Consider the following 22,895-nt stretch of genomic DNA (forward strand, 5'->3'; position numbering starts at 1 on the left):
TTGTAACGTGTCTGCTGCTGCTACTATTTGCCCATTTAACTAACGTATATAGTGTTTTTGGACCCCCTAAGCAAATCGTTAGTCATAATGTGCTGGCCTTTCTTTCGGCTTCCTTCAAGGCTTTCTGTTTTACAAGCCATGTGAAGCACATGACTACCACTCCGTATTACCTGCAGGGCTCTTTCGCAGAGAGGGTCAATCGTAATCTCAAATCCGCACTGACTATCTACCATCAGAAAATGCCCAGTAAGTGGGATTCTAGTCTCCCTTGGCTTAGTTCTGCCTTCAATACCACCAGCCATGAGGCTTTGAAGGTTACTCTGGTTTCCTTGTCATTTCTTATCCTGTTAATTCCCCACTTTGGAACTTATGGGTAATTCAAGATCTAATCCCTGTGGATATTACCCGTCAGATCGCCAAAGAAAACTGGAATTGTGCCAGGCACAATATTCTCAGGGCCCATGACAAACAAGCTGACCGTTACAACCGTAATCGAGTCTTTAGGGGTAAACCAGGAGACCAGATGTATGTCCGTAATTTTCCAGCGAGGGAGGTGCGTGTTGGGAACCTTGGTAAGTTCACTCCTTGTTTCCTGGGTCCCTGTACTATTATGCATATTTTAGGCCCAGTTAATCTTCTGATTAGCCAGCCACGGTGGCCGTGCGGTTCTAGGCACTTCAGTCCGGAACTGCGTGACTGCTACGGTTGCAGGTTCGAATCCTGCCTCGGGCATGGGTGTGTGTGATGTCCTTCGGTTAGTTAGGTTTAAGTAGTTCTAAGTTCTAGGGGACTGATGACCTCAGATGTTAAGTCCCATAGTGCCCAGAGCCATTTGAACCATTTTTTAATCTTCTGGTTAAGGACAACCGCACCGGCAAGCAAAACTGGGTCCATCGTAATCAAATTAAGTTTGGTTAGGCCACTTGTTGGATTACCCCCGGGTTGGTGTTTGAGGGGGGAGGGGCGAGGTTGAGCTGTGTTGCGGCTCGCGTTGGTGCTGTCGGTAGGTTGGCATCGTGTAATACGGATAGTGGCATCTCGTTTTCTTGTTGTGTTTACTGGTGCCACCACGTTTGCTAGCATTGTCTGTCCGCGAGTGGCAGCAGCAGCGGTTATCGATATCTAATATGGTGGTACTATCTTCGGAGGGACGTGAAGTGTGTTCTGGGTCGGAGGGTGTCGAGGAGTTCAGTTGGGACGGAGCACAGTGAGGTCCGGCAGCGCGAGGACGTGCAGGCACTGCCAGATCGAGGGGCTGTAGTTGCGAGGGCTGCAATCTCGTTGTCCACCGGACCCAGGACGTTTGAGTTGAGTGAACATTAACCCAGTTGTGAAACCTCCACTATTTTGAGATCACACTGTTTGTTCAGCCGTTGCTGCTCGCAGGGTCGCTGAGACGAAGAGCGACAATTGTAGTGTTTGGAGTTGGCAAAATTAACCAGCCGTCCTCCACTTCTTATTATTAATCATTGAATTCCTTGTGTTATTGTTGGTGAAGCTCAACCAGTGGTATTTTTCTGCCTAGTGGCCGCTAACGCCCCAGTTACCTGCCCTGAGGTTTGCGTATTTTCGTGGCAGTGTACCTTTCCTCACCTTGCTACTGCTCTCCGGTAAGACGTGTAGTTCGACAGCCTCCTTGATTGTGGTTCGAATATTTTGTTTCTTTTGGATTACTTTGGTTGTAGTGTTTCCTTCTGCTTCTGGATGTTCTAAACACCGGATTCGGAAGACGCAGTGCTGTCCACCGGTTCCGCCTTGCCTGGGTTATTCCATCGTTGAATTGGTTATCAGAAGTTAGGTAGATTTTGAAAGAGTGTTGTTCAGTGTTTAAACTGTCACTAGTTTGAGTTGCCATCTGGTTAAGTGAATACAACTCTTGGCTTCCTGTCTCATTCTTTACGAAGTTGAGCGACTTTCCCAGGTTTATCCTTGGAGCACTGTCTGAGGCTCACTTCCCTCTTGATTTGGTCAGAATGTGATGATTATTTTTTTAAATACGGTAATTTTGAATTATTACTGTTTGGGCCTTCAGCCGACAAATAATTTTAATTTCTGGTCGATAAGGCCTTCAGCTGTGAGTGCAACTTGCTTAATTTTTTTAAAATTAGACATTGTGTCTTAACAGTCAAATTGAATAGTTGTTCCTTATAGTCAACTTTAGTTGCAATTGTTTCCAAATAAAGTGTATGTGATTTAAAAAAAAAAAAATCTGAGCCACCAACAGTAACTGATTACAACAGCCCCGTCCACACCGAATCCTGCCTTTCCCTAAGTACCAGGTCTCAGCATGTCTGTTTTTGTACTGTAGTTGTTGTATGTTCTGAGTTTCTGTGATAATAGTTATAACACTGAAGTAAGTCAACATAGTGCAGATAATTATTGCTTTTATTTAAAGAGTGTATGTTAATGTCTCCAACAAACGGCAACATGTTTTTATACAATTATGTCTTCTCCAGCAGATCCTCCAGACAATTGAAAAGTTCGTCAATACTACTTCCAGGTGATGTATACAGAGCTGCTATAATCAGGCTGTTGTTTTCTAATTTTAAATTTTTTGCTGCATCCTTAAGTACTATTTCTTTACTCAGATTACCAATCCATTTGACTTTTTCACATGCAATATCATTCCCGCTATGAATGCCTATATCTCCACCTTTATGTGTCCTCCTACAGTACAAGTTTATGAGTTCATAATTTCTTAGCCTGTACTATATACTTTCTCTTCCTTGCAACCTAATTCACTTTCTATGAAGAAATGTGGTCTTGATTCATGTAGGTATATATCCAAGTACTCTGTGTTTTTGTTATATACATTCTTGTATGTAATGTTGAAATCACTATGTTATGCTCTAAAAAAGCATCGCTTTACCCCGTGACTGATAATCATGTTTACATCATGTAAGATTGTTAAAATAATTCTTATTTCTTATTTCATTCCTTGGCATATGTAATTACAGGGCAAAATTAAATTAGACAAATGAAAAGTGTTAGGTCTGGAAAAATTCATGTGGTTTTATTTTCAGAGTGCAGAAGGTTGGGAATATAAAGAGAAAATTGAAAAACATGCGTCACAAAGGGACTACAGTTCTGGATTTGGTGGGAAGTTTGGAATTCAGGCAGATCGACAGGATAAGTCTGCAGTAGGTTGGGATTATGTAGAAAAGATCGAAAAACATGAGTCACAGAAAGGTAAGGAAAAAACAAGTGTGTTCAGAAATTATTGTGTTACTTTTGATAAAAAGTTTGAAAATAATGTTATCACACAATCACCAGAAATTATGAGTTTATCTTGTAACGTGATTCCGTTCACAAAGGCAACAATTATTATAGACACATGATAATCCTTAAACTTGCATTATTCCTGAATTAAGATGCACCTTTAAAGTATGTGTGTGCCATGTTTTATTTCATTTGAAACAGTGTTAATTTGGAAAACAAGTTCTAATACACATCCCCATATGTCTTTATATCCTGATTATGTGATAGCTTTTTCATAATTCCAGTTATGCAATTGGTTTAGTAATCAAATCAGTTGCAGCAGCTTTTTTCCTTAATTTTTTTATGATGTTTGATGAAGTTCCATTAATTTGCATGTGCACTATTTCAGCTAATGGTTGATGAATAAGAATGTACGGGGAAAATAAAATAGTAGTGTGCAACAGACATCTATACAAAGTGGAAGAACATGTCATAGTACTTTAAAGACAAAGCAGGTCTCTCAAGATAGCTGAAACGTATATGGCCAGAATATGGGGAGAAATAAAGTTTATGCAATTACACTCCCAAAGTTTAATTCTAAGTTATTGTACTGTGAAAACATGAAAATGCACATCAGTGTAATAGTTGTTTAACATGTAAACAATACAATGAAATGGGACACAATGAACAGTGGAGCATTTTGTCCTAGGGAGTGTCATGATTTATTTTGGAGCCCTGGATGTAGATGTATTTTTATGCAGAGAGAGTGCAACTGAGCAAGTAGTACAGTAATTAAGATACTGTACTTGCTGCATTTGGTGGGACGACAATTTAAACCCTTTCCTAGCCATGCAGATTAAGGGTTTTCTGAAGTTGCCCTTTCTCTATTGCATCTATTGAATCTTTAATGATCTTGTCATTGAGGACACACAGAACTGTAATCATTCTTATGTAGTTCCAACATTTTGTTGGGAGATGACCACCCTCTTAGATTCAAGAACTGTTGTTTTAAATTTCTGTCATAGCACGTGTAATTTATACTGGTGACCAGTTTTGAATGTAGCTATGTTTGAAATTAGTCAGCAGTATAAATTACTCAGAGCTACACTATGTGATCAAAACTATCCAGATACACACAAAAACATACATTTTTCATAGTAGGTGCATTGTGCTGCCACCTACTGCCAGGTACTCCATATCAGTAACCTCAGTAGTCATTAGACATTGTGAGAGAGCAGAATGGGGTGCTCCGTAGAACTCATGGATTTCAAACATGGACAGGTGATTGGGTGTTACTTGTGTCATACATCTGCACGCGAGATTTCCACACTCCTAAACATCCCTAGGGCCACTGTTTCTGATGTGATACTGAAGTGAAAATGTGAAGGGACATGTACAGCACAAAAGTGTACAGGCTGACCTCGTCTGTTGACTGACAGAGACCGCCGGCAGTTGGAGAGGGTCATAATGCGTAATAAGCAGACATCTACCCAGACCATCACACAGGAATTCCAAACTGCATCAGGATCCACTGCAAGTACTATGACAGGCGGGAGGTGTGAAAACTTGGATTTCATGGTCAAGTGGCTGCTCATAAGCCACACATCACGCCAGTAAATGCCAAACGACGCCTCGCTTGGTATAACGAACGTAAACATTGGATGATTGAACAGTGGAAAAATGTTGTGTGGAGTGACGAATCACAGTACACAATGTGGCAATCTGATGGCAGGATGTGGATATGGCGAATGCCCGGTAAAAGTCATCTGCCAACGTGTGTAGTGCCAACAGTAAAATTCGGAGGCGGTGGTGTTATGGTGTGGTCATGTTTTTCATGGAGGGGGCTTGCACCTATTGTCGTTTTGCATGGGACTATCACAGCACAGGCCTACATTGATGTTTTAAGCACCTTCTTACTTCCCACTGTTGAAGAGCAATTTGGGAATGGCGATTGAATCTTTCAACACGATCGAGCACCTGTTCATAATGTGCGGCCTCTGACAGAGTGGTTACACGACAATAACATCCCTGTAATGGATTGCCCTGCACAGAGTCCTGACCTGAGTCCTGTAGAACACCTCGGGAATGTTTTGGAACAAGACTTTGTGCCAGTCCTCACTGACCAACATCAATACCTCTCCTCAGTGCAGCACTCCGTGAAGAATGGGCTGCCATTCCCCAAGAAACCTTCCAGCACCTGATTGAATGTATGCCTGCAAGAGTGGAAGCTGTCATCAAGGCTAAGGGTGGGCCAACACAATACTGAATTCCAGCATTACCAATGGAGGGCCCCACAAACTTGCAAGTCATTTTCAGCCAGGTGTCTGGATACTTTTGATCACGTAGTGAATGACAGAAATTTAAATAAAAGAAAGTGTAAGAATCCTTCCTGTCACAGTGTGTGCATTTTATTAAACAGGCTCACATGTCCCTTTGTAACTTCCCATTTTCATTAAAAATTTTCCTGAGCTGGCTGATTGCAAGCTAAAAATAAAGAAAATTAGGGTTTGTAGGTCAAATAAAATAATTTTTTGATTGACAGACGGCAGTGATGTGGTCAATGTTACTGGCTGCTACTAGACAATACGTCACATGCTGATGCAATCAATAGTTGTGCATGCACTTCAAAATGAACAAAACATACACCCCATGCTGATGCAATCAGTAGTTGTGCATGCACCTCAAAACAAACAAAACATGTACTTAAGAGATTTTTGTAAATTATTGGTAGTGGGGAGGGTATTAATGATGGTGGCAGAACAGCAGCAGTTGTAATACCTATTATGCATACGTAGGCATCATAATTAAATTTTTCAAAGGCAAATAACAGCACTAAGGTAAGTGTCCATTCTCACATTGTGAATGATGTGAAGTAACAAAATTCCTAATACACAAGAAAGAAACAGTAAGTTGAGAACACAGCTTAATTTTTGGTGCAACAGGCTACACAAACAATAGATACACTGCTTGTGAATCACTGTCATCCTTGTGTTCACTACATCTGCTGTCAGAATGTAATGAAGTAATAAGCTACTCATTGTGTTTTCCACTACAGCTTCATTCTCCCACACCGAGCGAGGTGGCGCAGTGGTTATCACACTGGACTCGCATTCGGGAGGACGACGGTTCAATCCCGTCTCCGGCCATCCTGATTTAGGTTTTCCGTGATTTGCCTAAATCGTTTCAGGTAAATGCCGGGATGGTTCCTTTGAAAGGGCACGGCCGAATTCCTTCCCAATCCATCCCTAACCCGAGCTTGCGCTCCGTCTCTAATGACCTCATTGTCGACGGGACGTTAAACACTAACCACCACCACCAATCATTCTCCCACACTTTCATTGTGATCTCATTTGTGTTTTCCATGACATCATGACCCTCCAGAAGCGAATTCTAGATTATAGCATTACTTGTCAATCTCTCTATTTCTGCCGGTGTGTGTTTATTGTTGTGTGGTGAGCTGCACCAAACTGGTCGTTGAACTGAAGAACACAATACATTACTGTGAGATCTCGCAGAATTATTATAGTATTTGGTCCACTCTAAATGCATAAATTGTATATCGAAATTCAAAGTTAGAAAAAAGTAAAACTACCATCAACCTAATGATTGGTTTGAACTCAACAGTGGTTTACTGGGTATGGTCCTGTTGAGGATGGTATATCCTTGTCTTCATCCAATTTGTTAATTAGACTTTCCTTGCCAGTAATAAGGGGACATGCAGTTTAACATGGGATCTTTACTGAGATGCAGTTATGCATTTTTCGTAGGCATAAAGCATCAGTAGAGGCAAAAGCAGTGAAAGGAGACTAAAATCCGACACTTATTCTGACAGCTGTCATCACAAATGAGTGTTTTGTTTCTGAAAAGAATGGGTGGATATTTGATTGGTGTATCTCAGTTACATGAGAATTTTTGTATCACTGTAATAGCAACTATTGCTTTACTGTTTCAGATTATGCTAAAGGCTTTGGTGGAAAATTTGGTGTTGAAACTGACAGACAGGACAAGTCTGCTTTGGGCTGGGATCATGTAGAGAAGACTGAAAAGCATGCAAGTCAAAAAGGTATTGTTGTATACAACTATTAATCTTTACCAAACTGAAAATGTTTGTGCTATTTTTACTACAAATAAGAAAAGAGAACAGTAAATTAGATACACACAAACAGTGTGACGGATGTTTCAAGTTGCTATTCGTTCAAGTAAGTGCTTGTTCAAGTAATAGTGTACTGACTTGTCAACATAAATACAAAAAATATATGAAACCAGAAGGTAAAAATATATAGTATGAATAATGCTAGATGTAATTCATAAGATTTAAAAGGTAATGTGGTGTGAGAAATCTATACAAGGACCGAGCGAGGTGGCGCAGTGGTTAGACACTGGACTCGCATTCGGGAGGACGACGGTTCAATCCCGCGTCCGACCATCCTGATTTAGGTTTTCCGTGATTTCCCTAAATCACTCCAGGCCAATGCCGGGATGGTTCCTCTGAAAGGGCACGGCCGACTTCCTTCCCCATCCTTCCCTAATCCGATGAGACCGATGACCACGCTGTCTGGTCTCCTTCCCCAAAAACCAACCAACCATCTATACAAGGGATCATGTGGCTTTTTTTCCTTTCATGGAGAAACATGCTAAACACCTTTGACACACAGAATAAAGATTAGTATTCACAAACTCTGTTCTCCAAACATGCCCTTGGTTAAAAGGAATCTCATCACAACTGTTGACTAAATTTTGCAGTGAACAAATAATCATTTGATTAGGCTTTATTTTCAATTCCTGTGGCCACACTTTAGCACATCATCTATATTCATCAGCCCTTGTGGGAGACACTGCGACTGCCAGCAAACTGTAGAGACTAATTTTACATCATGGTGGCAACAAATAAGTTCTCTACTAGTCTCTCTTCAAAAACACATTTTTTAAAATTTCTGGATATTGTATCCTTCCCCTCATTATAAAATTGCATACTATTTAAGATATTATGGCTCTCTAGTCTGACCACAACATACACTTCTCTCAAATAAATCCATCTCCCTTTAATAACAATGCTTTACAGTCACCACTTCAAAGCCGGAAACTTGTCTGCACTTCACTTTTTCTATTATCCTGTAGAATCCGAAGTTTCACTATATTTTGTAGTACTGTACATCCACAGTTCACAGATGATAGTTAAGTGTGTGGCAGCATCCTTTTTGTTGTATTATACAGGGTGATAAAAAAATGTTTACAAGCAGACATGGCACTTCAGGCATACAACAAGGATCAGTAATCACATGGGAAGCAGTTTTCGTAAAGGCCATCCGGGGCTACTGAATGGCATTGGAGTTATTTCGTCACATGCTACAAATGTATGCCAGCTGCAGGAGAGGCTCAAAGTGCTGTCCAGATGCATGAAGCCATGTCTGACATCGACACTGCATCGAACAGTGCACCCCCTCAATGACATCCCGCTACTGCAACAATACTGCCCACTAGGCTCTCCTGAGGTGTAACAGGTGTTTTGTACACAAGGCCCTTGAGGCATCCTCACCAGAAAAAATCAGTTGATGACAGATCAGGTGATCACAGTGGTCATGCAACTGACCCACCATGAGCAATCCAGCAGCTGTAAAAGGTTGCCTACAGATGTGCCCTCATTTTTCTGCTGAAATGCGCAGTGGCTCCATCATGCTGAAGTCAGATGTGACGACAAGTAGGCATGGGAACAACATTCATCATGCCCAGTACAACCTCTCACAGGAATATGAGGTATGTGCAATCTCCAAGTCAGTCTGGGAAAATGTACAGCCCAATTAAATGCAGTGCCCTCTCGTGAGCAGAGCATCATCTTGTGGCATTTGCAACTCCCAGTTCCTATGTGATTATTGATACTTGTTGTATTCTGGATGTGCCATGTCAGTTTTAAACTCTTTTTTTTCTATCATCCCATATGTTAAGTGTTTATCTTCCATGTGGTGGATACTAAAAATGACTATGTATGTCCCTTTTTGTAAATTGTAATTAATTGATTTATGGTCCTCACAGGAATGCTACATGTGTGATTACAGACTTTCTACATCTTTCCTTTAAATGCCACTTTGACTGTCCTTTACATATAGATATTACATGATAGATGTGAAAATGATGCTCGGAGGAGACACTCAAAATGTAAGTTGTTCTGACAACATCTGCTGCACAAGCAATATGAGATCTGGGATTGTAATGCTACAAAACATCACTCACAGACATATGAAATACCACTCGCAGACAGGAATCCGTATAACTTTGATTTTATTTTAATTTTTTGTTTGATGCTAGTATTGATTTTTCAGTAGTGTTTTAAGATTATCAAAAATGTTTATTCACTGATCTGTCCCATACATTACCAAATTGGCTTCTAAGATTGTGCTTTGCTTATTTCAAAAGAATGTACTTTCAGGTGTTGCTATGAGTATCAGCCAGCTACACTGCTCTTTAAATGGTTTTTATTTTATAAATCACTCACAATGAACCCATTTCAGTATATTGTCATCATCAGGTGCTCTGTAAATACATAAGTAAGTGATGGTCCTAATATAATGGTCTGTAACTATAATCAGTAAAGTTATAATACATTTGTTTGGTGTTTTTTCCTTACATGTAATATCGTTGCTGCCATGTGCTGTCTCTTTTTAGAATTATTAGTTTCTCCTTACATGTACATTGGAGATGTATGTCTGACTTAAGTCAGTTTTTATGTATGCTATTTTTCTCTTGACAGCTTGGATGACAGTGGATCAGCGATATTACTTGTTTACATAGTTACCATTATAAGTAAGTGATGTGTGGAAATTTGGTTGTTTTTTATTATTTTTATAGGTTTGGTTCTAATTGTTTTTGCCTGGAGTTTGGTTTAGTTTTAGTTGAAATTTTTATGTTATATTTTTATGTTATATTTTTATTTCTTCATAATAATTTTGTTATTGACTATGATTTGTGAAGTTTTCTTGATCTTATGTCTCTTGTATGCTCTTCATTTTGCTATCGCTGTTACTATGATTATGTATTATTTAGTGTCTCTGTTTTATTACATTACCCATTTTCTTGCTTTACAATGCGAATAAAGTTTTCTATATACTTTTTGTGCTTTAGGTCGGTTTGTTCGTTCAGTAAATTTGTGGGGTTGCTGTATGCATGTGAATATATGTCTATTTCTTCAAGGATGTTCATGATTGCTCCCTTTTGCATAATATGGAGGATTTCTAGTGCTTCATTTATGGGTTTTATGTCATGTTTTTCTGTTTGTAGATGTTGAAAAAATGTGAATGGGTTATTTTCACTTTCTCTGGTGTGCTCCTTATATATATCTAATGTTCAAGATTCCACGAGTTTGTTCCGTGTAGAATTTGTGACATGAAAGGAGGAGGCTCTGCTGCTAGGTAGTTCGCATGGTAGAGGTGTGGGCCAGCAGTTGCAGGAAGTGTTGGGGAGTAAGTACCAGACCACCAGCATTGTTAAGCCTAGTGCAGGGGTGGCCCAAGTGACTGACAGCATAGGGGAGTTACGTAGGAATTTTGCGGAGGATGATCAGGTAGTGATAGTTGGTGGAGCAGCGAACAGTCTTGATAGGTATGGGGAATATGATGTAAGTGGTGACCTGGTAAAGATAGTTACTCAAACTGGTGGCACTAATGTGCATTTCGTGCAACTGTTTCAGCATCATGAATGGCCTCACCTTAATGCGGCTGTTAGGTGCGTTAATATGGGGCTGGAGAAGGCACTGATGGTAGAGGGCATGAGTCACATTTCAGTGGTGCCAGCTGAGTCTGTTAGTAGATCGGGTTACAATACGCGTGGCCTGCACCTCAATAGGTATGGGAAGGGGAGGCTGGCAAAACTTACAGGTGACAAGTGTAGTGGGTGGTGGTGGGATCACTCGTGGAAAAATTCCTGTAGTCGTTAGTGTTAGAGCTGCACCTTTTTTAGATTGAAGTCAGCTGATAGGTATACCTGCTTAAAGGTAGTCCCTCTAACTAAGGGCTAACCTCCAGAGGACGTCATGTTTCCAAGTAGAGAAGGAATTAGCATACACTCCTGGAAATGGAAAAAAGAACACATTGACACCGGTGTGTCAGACCCACCATACTTGCTCCGGACACTGCGAGAGGGCTGTACAAGCAATGATCACACGCACGGCACAGCGGACACACCAGGAACCGCGGTGTTGGCCGTCGAATGGCGCTAGCTGCGCAGCATTTGTGCACCGCCGCCGTCAGTGTCAGCCAGTTTGCCGTGGCATACGGAGCTCCATCGCAGTCTTTAACACTGGTAGCATGCCGCGACAGCGTGGACGTGAACCGTATGTGCAGTTGACGGACTTTGAGCGAGGGCGTATAGTGGGCATGCGGGAGGCCGGGTGGACGTACCGCCGAATTGCTCAACACGTGGGGCGTGAGGTCTCCACAGTACATCGATGTTGTCGCCAGTGGTCGGCGGAAGGTGCACGTGCCCGTCGACCTGGGACCGGACTGCAGCGACGCACGGATGCACGCCAAGACCGTAGGATCCTACGCAGTGCCGTAGGGGACCGCACCGCCACTTCCCAGCAAATTAGGGACACTGTTGCTCCTGGGGTATCGGCGAGGACCATTCGCAACCGTCTCCATGAAGCTGGGCTACGGTCCCGCACACCGTTAGGCCGTCTTCCGCTCACGCCCCAACATCGTGCAGCCCGCCTCCAGTGGTGTCGCGACAGGCGTGAATGGAGGGACGAATGGAGACGTGTCGTCTTCAGCGATGAGAGTCGCTTCTGCCTTGGTGCCAATGATGGTCGTATGCGTGTTTGGCGCCGTGCAGGTGAGCGCCACAATCAGGACTGCATACGACCGAGGCACACAGGGCCAACACCCGGCATCATGGTGTGGGGAGCGATCTCCTACACTGGCCGTACACCACTGGTGATCGTCGAGGGGACACTGAATAGTGCACGGTACATCCAAACCGTCATCGAACCCATCGTTCTACCATTCCTAGACCGGCAAGGGAACTTGCTGTTCCAACAGGACAATGCACGTCCGCATGTATCCCGTGCCACCCAACGTGCTCTAGAAGGTGTAAGTCAACTACCCTGGCCAGCAAGATCTCCGGATCTGTCCCCCATTGAGCATGTTTGGGACTGGATGAAGCGTCGTCTCACGCGGTCTGCACGTCCAGCACGAACGCTGGTCCAACTGAGACGCCAGGTGGAAATGGCATGGCAAGCCGTTCCACAGGACTACATCCAGCATCTCTACGATTGTCTCCATGGGAGAATAGCAGCCTGCATTGCTGCGAAAGGTGGATATACACTGTACTAGTGCCGACATTGTGCATGCTCTGTTGCCTGTGTCTATGTGCCTGTGGTTCTGTCAGTGTGATCATGTGATGTATCTGACCCCAGGAATGTGTCAATAAAGTTTCCCCTTCCTGGGACAATGAATTCACGGTGTTCTTATTTCAATTTCCAGGAGTGTATTTCGACAAAATATAAGAGGTATTAGAGATAAAGTTAGTGAACTGGTTATAGATGTTGACTGTGAAATTATTATTATCAGAGCACCACCTAAATAATTTCACAATTCAAGGGCTTCCTTTACCAGGATACAGATTAGCTGGCTGTTTTTCAAGGAGTTCCTTGTGGGGTGAGGGAGTGGCCATGTACATAAAAAACAGTATTCCCTTTGAGTCCATTGACGTATCATGGCACTGCACTGAACAGATATTTGAATGTTGTGCAGAGGCAGTTGAATTTAGTGAAAGTAAACTTCTAATTGTTGCTGTTTATAGGTCCCCTAACTCCGACTTCAGAGCATTTCTGCTCAAGCTAGAAAGGGTTCTTGGTTCACTTTATAGGAAGTACCAGAAATTAGTTATATGTGGTGACTTAAGTATTAATTTTGTACATGATGATGCAAGAAAAAGGAAGTTGGTAGATCTCCTAAATTCATATGTTCTGATGCAGACTGTGTATTTTCCAACTAGGGTGCAGGGGAACAGTAGCACAGCCATAGATAATATTTTTATTCATTCTTCATTACTAGATGGGCATTCTGTTAGTAAAAGGGTGAATGACCTTTCAGACCATGATGCACAAATTTAACACTAAAAGCCTTTGTACCCAAACAAATGTCACATATAACTACCAACTATGTAGGAAAGTTAATCCAACAGCAATAGTGAGTTTCTTAACACTTGTCAAGGAACAAGAATGGCAGGACGTTTATAGTGCCGATAACATAGATGACAAGTATAATGCTTTCTTTAACACATTTCTCATGCTCTTTGAGAGTTGATTTCCATTAGAACATTCTAAATGGGGCACTAGCACTAAAAGGCAGCCTGGGTGGCTGACTAGTGGGACAATGATATCATATACAACAAAGCGAGAATTATATCAAAATGATAGAAGTAGCCACAATCAAGCTACAGTGGCCCATTACAAATAGTACTGTAAGGTGCTTAAAAATGTTATTAGGAAGGCAAAGATTATGTGGTATGTAAATAGAATAGCTAAATCACAGGATAAAATTAAAACCATATGGTCACTTGTGAAGGAAGTGTCTGGTCAGCAGCACAAGGTTGATGATATAAAGTCAGTTCGTAGAAAAAATATTTCTGTTACTGGTAAATCAGATATATATACAGTATTTAACAATCACTTTCTGAGCATTGCTGGTGAATTAAATAAAAATTTAGTTTCTACAGGGAATCATATAACACTCTTGGCAAATGCCTTTCCGAGGTTGATGTTTGAAGTACTCCTTTGTGGTACAGACAAGGGGGAGATTGAGCCAATAATTAAATCACTGAAGACTAATGACTCTCATGGATATGATGGAGTGCCTAGCATAATATTAAAGTACTGTGCAGCACATGTTAGTCCTGTATTTAGCCATATTTGTAATTTTTTCTTTAGAAATGGTCAGTTTTTCTGAATGATTAAAGTACTCAGTAGTAAAGCCACTTTATAAAAAGGGAGAAAGCGATAATGTAGACAATTTTAGATCTATTTGTATGCCATCAGTGTTTGCTAAAGTTATTGTAAAGTCTGTTTATGTAAGGATAATTGATCATTTTATATCACACGATTTGCTTTGAAATGTACAGTTCAGCTTTAGAAGTCATTTAACAACTGAAAATGCTATATTATCTTTCCTCTGTGAGGTACTGGATGGGTTAAATAAAAGGTCTTGAATGCTAGGCATATTTTTTGTTTGAATTAAGGCATTTGATTGTGTTGATCACAAAATATTGCTCCAGAAGTTGGACCATTATGGCATACGGGGAGTAGCTTACAATTGTTTCACCTCTTACTTTGGCAATAGACAGCAAAAGGTCATTATTCACATTGTTGAGAATGGCTGTGTTGTGGGGTCTGAGTGGGGTACGGTCAAGTGGGGGGAGGGGGGGAGGGGGTGGCCCAGGGATCAGTGTTGGGGCCACACATGTTCCTTGTTTATATAAATGATACGCCCTCTAGTATTGCGGGTAACTCTATAAAATATATTTGTTTGCTGATGACACTAGCTTGTTGGTAAAGGATGTTGTGTGCAACATTGGCTTGGTTTCAAATAGTGCAGTTCATGGTATAAGTTCATGACTTGTAGAAAAGAAACTAAAGCTAAATCACAGTAAGACTCGGTTTTACAGTTTCTAACACACATTTCAACAAAACCTGACATTTTAATTTCACGGAATTGGCATATGATTAGTAAAACTGAACAGTTCAAATTTCTAGGTGTTCAGATAGGTAGTAAACCGGCATGGAAAGCTCACGTTCACGATCTTGTACAAAGACTTAATGCCGCCATTTTTAATATTTGAACAGTATCTGAAGAGAGTGATCATTCAACACGAAAATTAGTCTACTTTGTTTATTTTCATTCATTTATGTGATATGGTATTATATTTTGGGGGGTAATTTTTCCCATTCTGAAAGGATATTTTTGGCTCAGAAACGAGCGGTTTGGGCAATAAGTGGTGTAAATTCACAAACCTCTTGTTGACCCCTATTCACAAGTCTGGGTATTTTGACATTGGCCTCTCAGTATATATATATTCCTTATTGTCATTTCTCGTTAACAATATTAGCTTATTCCCAAGAATAAGCAGCTTTCACTCAGTTAATACTCGGCAGAAATCCAACCTGCATTTGGATCAGACTTTGTTAACTCTTGTGCAGAAAGGTGTGCAGTATACTACTGCATCCATTTTCAATAAGCTACCACAAGAGTTAAAGAATCTTAGCAGTAATCCATGCACTTTTAAATTGAAACTGAAGAGTTTCCTCATAGGTCGCTCCTATTCTGTCGAGGAGTTCCTTGAAAAATTAAGCTGATTCTTGTTGTATTGTCGATTATGTTTACTTACATTTATGGCTTGACATTTTTTGGGTTCACAAACATTTTATTTTTGTCTTTTATTACGTTTATGTTGTAATTTCATGTATTGACACATTCCATGACCTTGGATATTTGCTCCTCAGTTTGGTCCTATGGAACTTGATGTGTAAATAAATATATAAAATGAAATTTTGTAAACATTGAGGTGGTTGTGTATGGAATTTTCAAGCTGCCTTTGTAGATTTTGTGTTTGAGACTGTGTGTTTTGATATGCAAAGACAATGTCAGTTTTGGTGAATAATATGTTAATTTTGTTTGAGATATTTCCCAGATAAGTTGTGGTTACGTATGTTGTTTTCTTCTTCTTCTTCGTTTTAATTCTCTATGTATACTGGGCCTTTTTGGTTGCATTTTACTGTAGTATAATTGCATTACAATTTTGGGGTCATAATCATTTTCGTGGGCTATGTATTCTACGACTTTTATTTCCTTCTGAACTGCTTCATTTTCTAGTGGAAAATTTGTTAATCTGTTAAGCATTGTGTGGAAGAACGCGAGTTTGTGGGCCTTAGGATGACATGTGTGTGCACTGCTTATACAGTCTGTTGGGGTAGACTTTCTGTAAATTTCAAAGCAATGTTTGCTGTTTGTTAAGTCGAGAAAGTTGATTGTTTTGTTAGTTTTGTGTTCTGTGGTAAATTTCATTTTAATCCTTTGACTGCTGGAGGCATGCCATCTGCTTGGCGTGCTGAGGCACCAAGGCCTGCGGCCTAATCTGGCTACCTGTGCTGCGAGCCTGTCCTTCGGAGCCGCCGCCGGGACCGGAGCGGCCTGCACTGCCCAACCTGCCCTGTGCTGTGCTGCATACTTCTCAGCTGATTATGATTAATGAAGCAACCCACTATCATCCAGAAATTAAAAAGTAGGAGACTGCATTGGGCTGGACATGTGGCTAGAATGGAAAACAACAGAATCTCCAAGAAAGCATTTGAAAGAACTCTCCAGGCAACAAGACCATTGGGTCGACCTCGTACAAGGTGGAAAGATGACATAGAGAAGGACATCGCAGTATTAGGAATTTCCGCAGGGTGCAGATAGGTTGCGAGAGATAGAAGGCGGTGGAAACACATCGTTGATGCAGTGCATGGTCTACAGGGCCTGTGATGACTGAGGAGAGAGGGAGGGAGAGAGAGAGAGAGAGAGAGAGAGAGAGAGAGAGAGAGAGACTATTTTCCAATAATCTACAAATTAGTCGAAAAGATGTTGATTTTTATGAAAACATGAAAGCAGAGTATATTTGAAACTTCTTTTACTAATATCATTTTCTGTTAATGCTTCAAAGCCAGTGTCATTTGATCAACGAATTTTAAGCACCCAACCCTCCCCAGAACAAGGAGTTTAATTTCCAATCTTCGCTAACAACAGAGGCAAAGTAGCAAGAAAAATCGCACTGAGAACAGCATTTTAACTTTGGCGTGTTGTTTCTCGTTGATCAAAGGCATTTAAATCAGTTATGGAAAACAGGTTTTCTACAAGTAGACCAAATGTGATTTATATTTGTACTATTAAGGATAAAAGAATAACTGTCCATGTTATGCGTTAATATTTAAATGTATCGTACGCAGATTAATATATGGGTTTTGTTATACTGGCCCAATGTACTCGGCGTAATTACATTTGCCACAGTACAGATGTTGTGCCATCTCAATCACCAATTCCATTCATTTGCCAGTAAAGTGCTACACATGAAGAAGTCAGGCTTCATTTGAATAGTTTTACACCTGTTGCACCTATTTCCCATCCTTTTCGATCTGGGCTTTGGACTGGCACTGGCGAAGTTAAAAACAGATTTATATTTCATTTTTTACATTTTTTAGTAATTTATTCAGAAGTGTCAATAAATTTTCTCAGATTTAGTTCCCAGTGATTAATAATGCTTCTTTGTGTGATAAGTCTCAAAGCAGGATACAACACGTAATGGAACGTTGTAAGTTTTGCTTTGGTAACTAGTTTCCCGGCGCACTTTCTGTTTCGTGCAAACCACGCATCTGCACATTAGCGTACTTTTCTGCGAATGTTCACTCACGATAACAGCTGGTAAATGTCTCCCTGTGAATTGCAGAGGATTCTCGTTATCGTATCACCTTGTTTCCATTCTGTAGCATATTTTTCTACAATCTCCCATAAGAGAGAAAGGTGAAACTCTGAAAGTGCCATTTTTCGCCCTGTTAGCGACCGGTGGAGAGCATGAGCATTTAGAGTGCACAAATCCAGAATGTGAAAAAAATATTTCTTGAACCATTTCACAGTCTTACGCACTAATCCCACTGAGCTCAGTAACATGTCACAACGGTCAACTGCACCCATACTCGAATTGTAATCTACAATACATTGTGGTTTCTTTATTTTTTCACCAGTATTTCTGACAGTCTTCTGTGATTCAACCATTTGTGTTGTGTGACTTGTGGTCAATATGCACTCCTCTCTCTTATCGCACCACTCGATAGCAAGGACCTTGTCAGAGGACTTAAACTCAGTTTCTCCTCGTTTTAATTTCTTCTGCAGTTTTGGCATGGTGCACCTATTCTTATGAACAGTGCCACATGCAGCTGCTGAATGGTTGTGAAGCCAGAGGAACAGGTCTGGGCTGGAGTACCAATTATCTCCATATGGAATATGACCCTGTTCCAAATACGGTCCCAGAAGAGTTATCACTACATCACCACTTTTTCCCAAATTGTGGAACCCAATTTCTGTTGTTGCACCTGTATATACAATAAAATCCAAATTATACCCACTCCAACAGTCACCCAGTACAAATGTCTTTATTCCGAATGTGTTTCGCTTGGTTGGAATAAACAGCTTAAACGATAATTGCCCTTTGAAAAGCAAGACTTTCATCTATACGAAGCTTGTGATGTGGGCAAAATGAACTACAAAATGTCTTTCAAACTTTGTCAACAATCGCCCTAATTTTAAATAGACCGTCACCTCTGGTACTCGCAGAGTTATCACTGAATTGTAACGTTCTCAGAAGTAGACAAAAACGGCCTCAGGACATAATTTCATTGGAAACTGTATCTCTGGACCAATAATCACTTAATTTTAACTTCTTAACTTGTGCCATTAGAAGGCAAATAGCAACAAAACAATACATGTCCTCAAATCCAGTGTCTTTCCACTTTGACAGTCGGGGAATTCACAGATTCAGTAGTATTTTCTCTGGTGTAAACGTAAAAACGATTTGTTTCATCTGCAATAAATTGCCAAAGTTCTTGGGACAGAAATATCACAAAAAATGAAAGAATGGTCGGGTCAGTATCTAATTGACAGTTGTGTCCCGAACTCGAGTCATTGAAGTAATGGTTTAACGGCTGGAAATCGGTTTCTTTCCAGTAAAATGGGTCACTTAAGCGTGCTCTTTTCCTAACCATTTCACTGTCACTTTCTGATTCCTCGGATTCAGAGGAACTGCTGACTGTAATTCTTCCTCTCCCCTCTGATGTGAAGGGCTGAGCACTACAGCTTCGAGATTCTGTTGAAGAATCATCACTGCTAACGACGTCAGATAATTCACACTCGCTGTCGCAATTAGTGAGCATACCCAGGATTTCTTTATCTGTGCAACCATGGCGACATGACATTTCTCCCAGAAAACAAGAAAACTGATGAAAACATAGGAATTGAAGCCGAATTCTGCAAAGAGGGAATGCAGCAACAAACATATATGCACTCTCGAACTATATAGTCAGATCACTGAACAGCTACTGGAAGAGCAGGGCGGAAAGACAGCTCTGCGTGTTTACATGTCTGTAGCGCTCAGGTAGCTGTGACTCAGCGCGCCTAAACTCGTCCCTAGCGCTGGAAAGGCCAGTGGTGTGGTACACGTCAACACATCCTCAGTGCTGTAGGGAAGACCCGAGGGCCGCGCTTATACACGTCAGGTGTGCCAGGGGAACGGCGAGGCATGAAATAAGATGGCGCCAGTAGAACAGTGCAGCAACACTTCAGCCTCAGCTAAAAAGAAGTTTCGTAACAGCGCAGAGTGTAAAGAATGCAAAAACCATGTGATTAAAGGCATCCTCTGTGTGAAATGTAACTTCTGGTTACACGAAAAATGCGCGAATGTGAATGAATCTCGAGTTCGTTAATGACGATATTAGGTGGTCGTGTCGTAACTGTCTTAGTGATGAACGTAAAGACTTCCTCGACATGATAAATTCAAAAGACAAAATTATCAAGTTACTGAATAGTGACATTGAGACTCTCAGAAAAGAAATTGTAATCTTGAAGCAAGAAAACGTGAAACTATTAAATGAAAAAAATTTGTGGATCCGTGGAAACAGTGAATCAGTGAAGGAAAATGGCCAAAAACACAGTGAGACTCAGTGTTAAAAGCGATATACAAACTGAAAAAAGTGATGATAATGACGAAAATTGCGTAGAAAGAAATACAAAACATGTCGAACGTAGAAATAAAATAATAAAAGTGGGTTGCAGTGACGTACAAAAACAAAGGAAGGAAGCATCAAGAACGTGGCAAACAAGGTACCGCAAATGACTTCTTAATAATTGGGGATTCACTATTCAAAAACGTTGCAGTATCGAATACTAAAACTGATGTCCGCCCAGGGATAGGTATACATCAATTAAATAGTCACCTCAAGAACATGGAGACAACGAAACAAAATGCATTCCCGCTGGTACATCGTGATGAAAACTACAAAGATGTATTCATCCACGTGGGGACGAACTCACTGCGAAACAGCAATGAAGAAGAGATGGTAAACAAAGCAAGAAATCTAATCCGTACGGCGAAAAATGTGTAACCGGCGTCAAAGTTAATTATTAGTAGTATCTTGCACAGAAGATCTGTAAGTGATAAATACATAGAAGGATAAACATTCGCATCAGAGAGCAGTGCAGCAGACTTGGTGCAGTTTTCATAGATTTGAATAAATTTGTTAGTGTTAAATGTCTAGGACAAGATGGACTGCATCTGAACAGGCTAGGATCAGCAACATTCAGCAATATGTTTAGTGATATACACAAGACCATACTTAATAAGGGAAACTAGTATGCAAAGATGGGGGTGTAAAAATTGATAAGCCTAATGAAGTTGAAACTAAAATACACAAACAGCGTTTCAAACCAGATGCCATTAGGAATATTCAAAAAGGTAACAATACGTTCTTATTGCACTTGAACATAAATGGGTTAAGTTCAGATTACATAAATGGCAGAGAAACTAAACTAAATGACTTGCAAATCATTTTGTCGGAAATACCAAATATCAAGATTGTGTGCTTTAATTAACACTGGCTTACAAAGGATAGTATCAAAATCTTAAATAACCTTGATAATTTTTATGTTGCCAGCATCTTTTGTAGAAGTAATTTAACTCAAGGAGAATCGTGCATACTAGTGGAAAGATCAATGGAATGTAAAGCAAGACTCAATTTCGATTCCCTTAATGAAGAATGTGTATTTGAAAGCTGCTGTGTAGAGTTAGCGCAAAATATTTTAATTTTATATGTGTACAGACTTCCGGGCGCAGAAATAACGAAACATTTTTTGTCAAAATTCCAGTGTCTGTTCCAAAAACTTCAAAAAGAAACCAATAAAAGAATCATAATAACCGCTGATTTCAACATAGAACTAGACAGTGAAACCAATAACTCAATAAAATTCATTGATATGATTCAAACATCGGGTTTCAGTGCAAATTTCACTGATTTCACTCAAGTTAACGAAGTGTCTGCATCATGTATAGATAATATTTTAACCAATTACACTTATAATGAGACAAATAAGTTTTGTTTAGATTTAGGATTTTCTGATCATTGCGCTCTGTTTATGGAGTTACCAAAAACAATAGAACCTTGCACAACAAAAGAAACCTACACCAAACGCCAGTTCAGCAAAGAAAATATAAACTTATTCTATCGTAGATTAAATAAGGTGGAGTGGTCTATAGATCATAGTATTTCATGCTCTGAAAATTTTGCTACTTTTCTGGAAAAATTCCTGCTCATTTTTAATGAAACTTTCCCTCTTACTGTACATCATAAAAAGTAGGAAATAAAGTAAAGTGGATTACTGAAGGAATAAAAATCTCGAGTGCAAGAAAAAAGGCGGCTACATAGGGAACTAAAACATAATAAAAGTCCTGATTTTGTTACCTATGTAAAAGATTACAAAAATATTTTTAAAAAAGTAGTAAAGGCAGCCAAAGAGCTGGAAAATAATAGATTTATATTGGATAGTGAAAACAAATCAAAGGCATTATGGTCAGTGATCAAAGCTGAAACAGGTGCCACAGGTAGAGGCCACAATATTTCTAAAATCAAGATAGAGGATAAAACTATTGTAAATCCTGCTCAAATTTGTGAATTGTTTAATGAATTGTTTATAAATGTAGCAGAGTATCCAGTCACAGTAAATTTCTTCAACGGTGAGCAACTTGATGGTGAATTTTTCAGTACCTTTACAAAAAATACAGTAAAAGATACAGAAAATGTGATACTTTCACTAAAAAGTAAAACATCAGGGATGGGATACCAAAAAAAGTGTTAAAAACAGTCTAAAATAATTGCGCAGCCACTAACTACAGTAGTTAACCAGTCCCTTGAAGAAGGTTATTTTCCAGGGACTCTGAATTACGCAGTAGTTAATCCACTATTCATAAAAAGGCGCAAAAGAACGCATGGGAAACTATTGTCCAATCTCTCTTTTTCCATCACTGTCAAAAATATTCGAGAAGGTAGTCACCATACAAATTCAAAAATTCATAGAATAATTTAAAATAATTTCAAAAAATCAGTATGGATTTCAAAAAGGCAAAACCACAATATCTGCTATAAATAATTTTGTTGATAAAATTAGCTCGTCTCTAGACAAATCATTGCATGCCACAGGAATTTTTTTGTGACCTATCAAAGGGCTTTGATAGTGTGAATCACTCCTTGCTACTTGTAAACTGGAAAAGTATGGAATTAGGGGCACGGTATTAGAATGGTTTAAATCCTATCTAACCAACCGAAGACAAAGAGTGGTTATAACATCAGAGAGAGGAACTTATACTTCAGAATGGAAAACCATTTCACAAGCAGTACCCCCCAAGGTTCTGTCTTAGGTCCCATTCTTTTTTTGTTGTACATAAATGATCTGCCACTTAATATTCAGTGTCACTTAGTTTTATTTGCAGATGACACATCTTTAATAATTGAAAGTAATATTGCAGATCAAATTCCACAAACTGTATTAAATACTCTAGAAAACTTAGATACCTGGTTTGATCTAAATGGGTTAAAATTAAACATGGAAATGACTCAGTTAATACAATTTAAAACA

General features: G+C 40.0%; 1 protein-coding gene across 1 annotated transcript in view; it reads left to right on the plus strand.

Moving 5' to 3' along the window:
* Positions 1 to 22,895, plus strand: part of LOC126249055 (src substrate cortactin) — a 139,820-nt gene that overhangs the window by 55,862 nt on the left and 61,063 nt on the right. The window contains exons 5-6 of the mRNA XM_049950689.1: positions 3,024 to 3,189; positions 7,151 to 7,261. Of these exons, the coding sequence (XP_049806646.1) occupies positions 3,024 to 3,189; positions 7,151 to 7,261 (277 nt within the window). The remainder of the gene's footprint in view (positions 1 to 3,023; positions 3,190 to 7,150; positions 7,262 to 22,895) is intronic.

Source organism: Schistocerca nitens, chromosome 3 (assembly GCF_023898315.1).
Source record: "Schistocerca nitens isolate TAMUIC-IGC-003100 chromosome 3, iqSchNite1.1, whole genome shotgun sequence".
Taxonomy (NCBI): Eukaryota; Metazoa; Arthropoda; class Insecta; order Orthoptera; family Acrididae; genus Schistocerca; species Schistocerca nitens.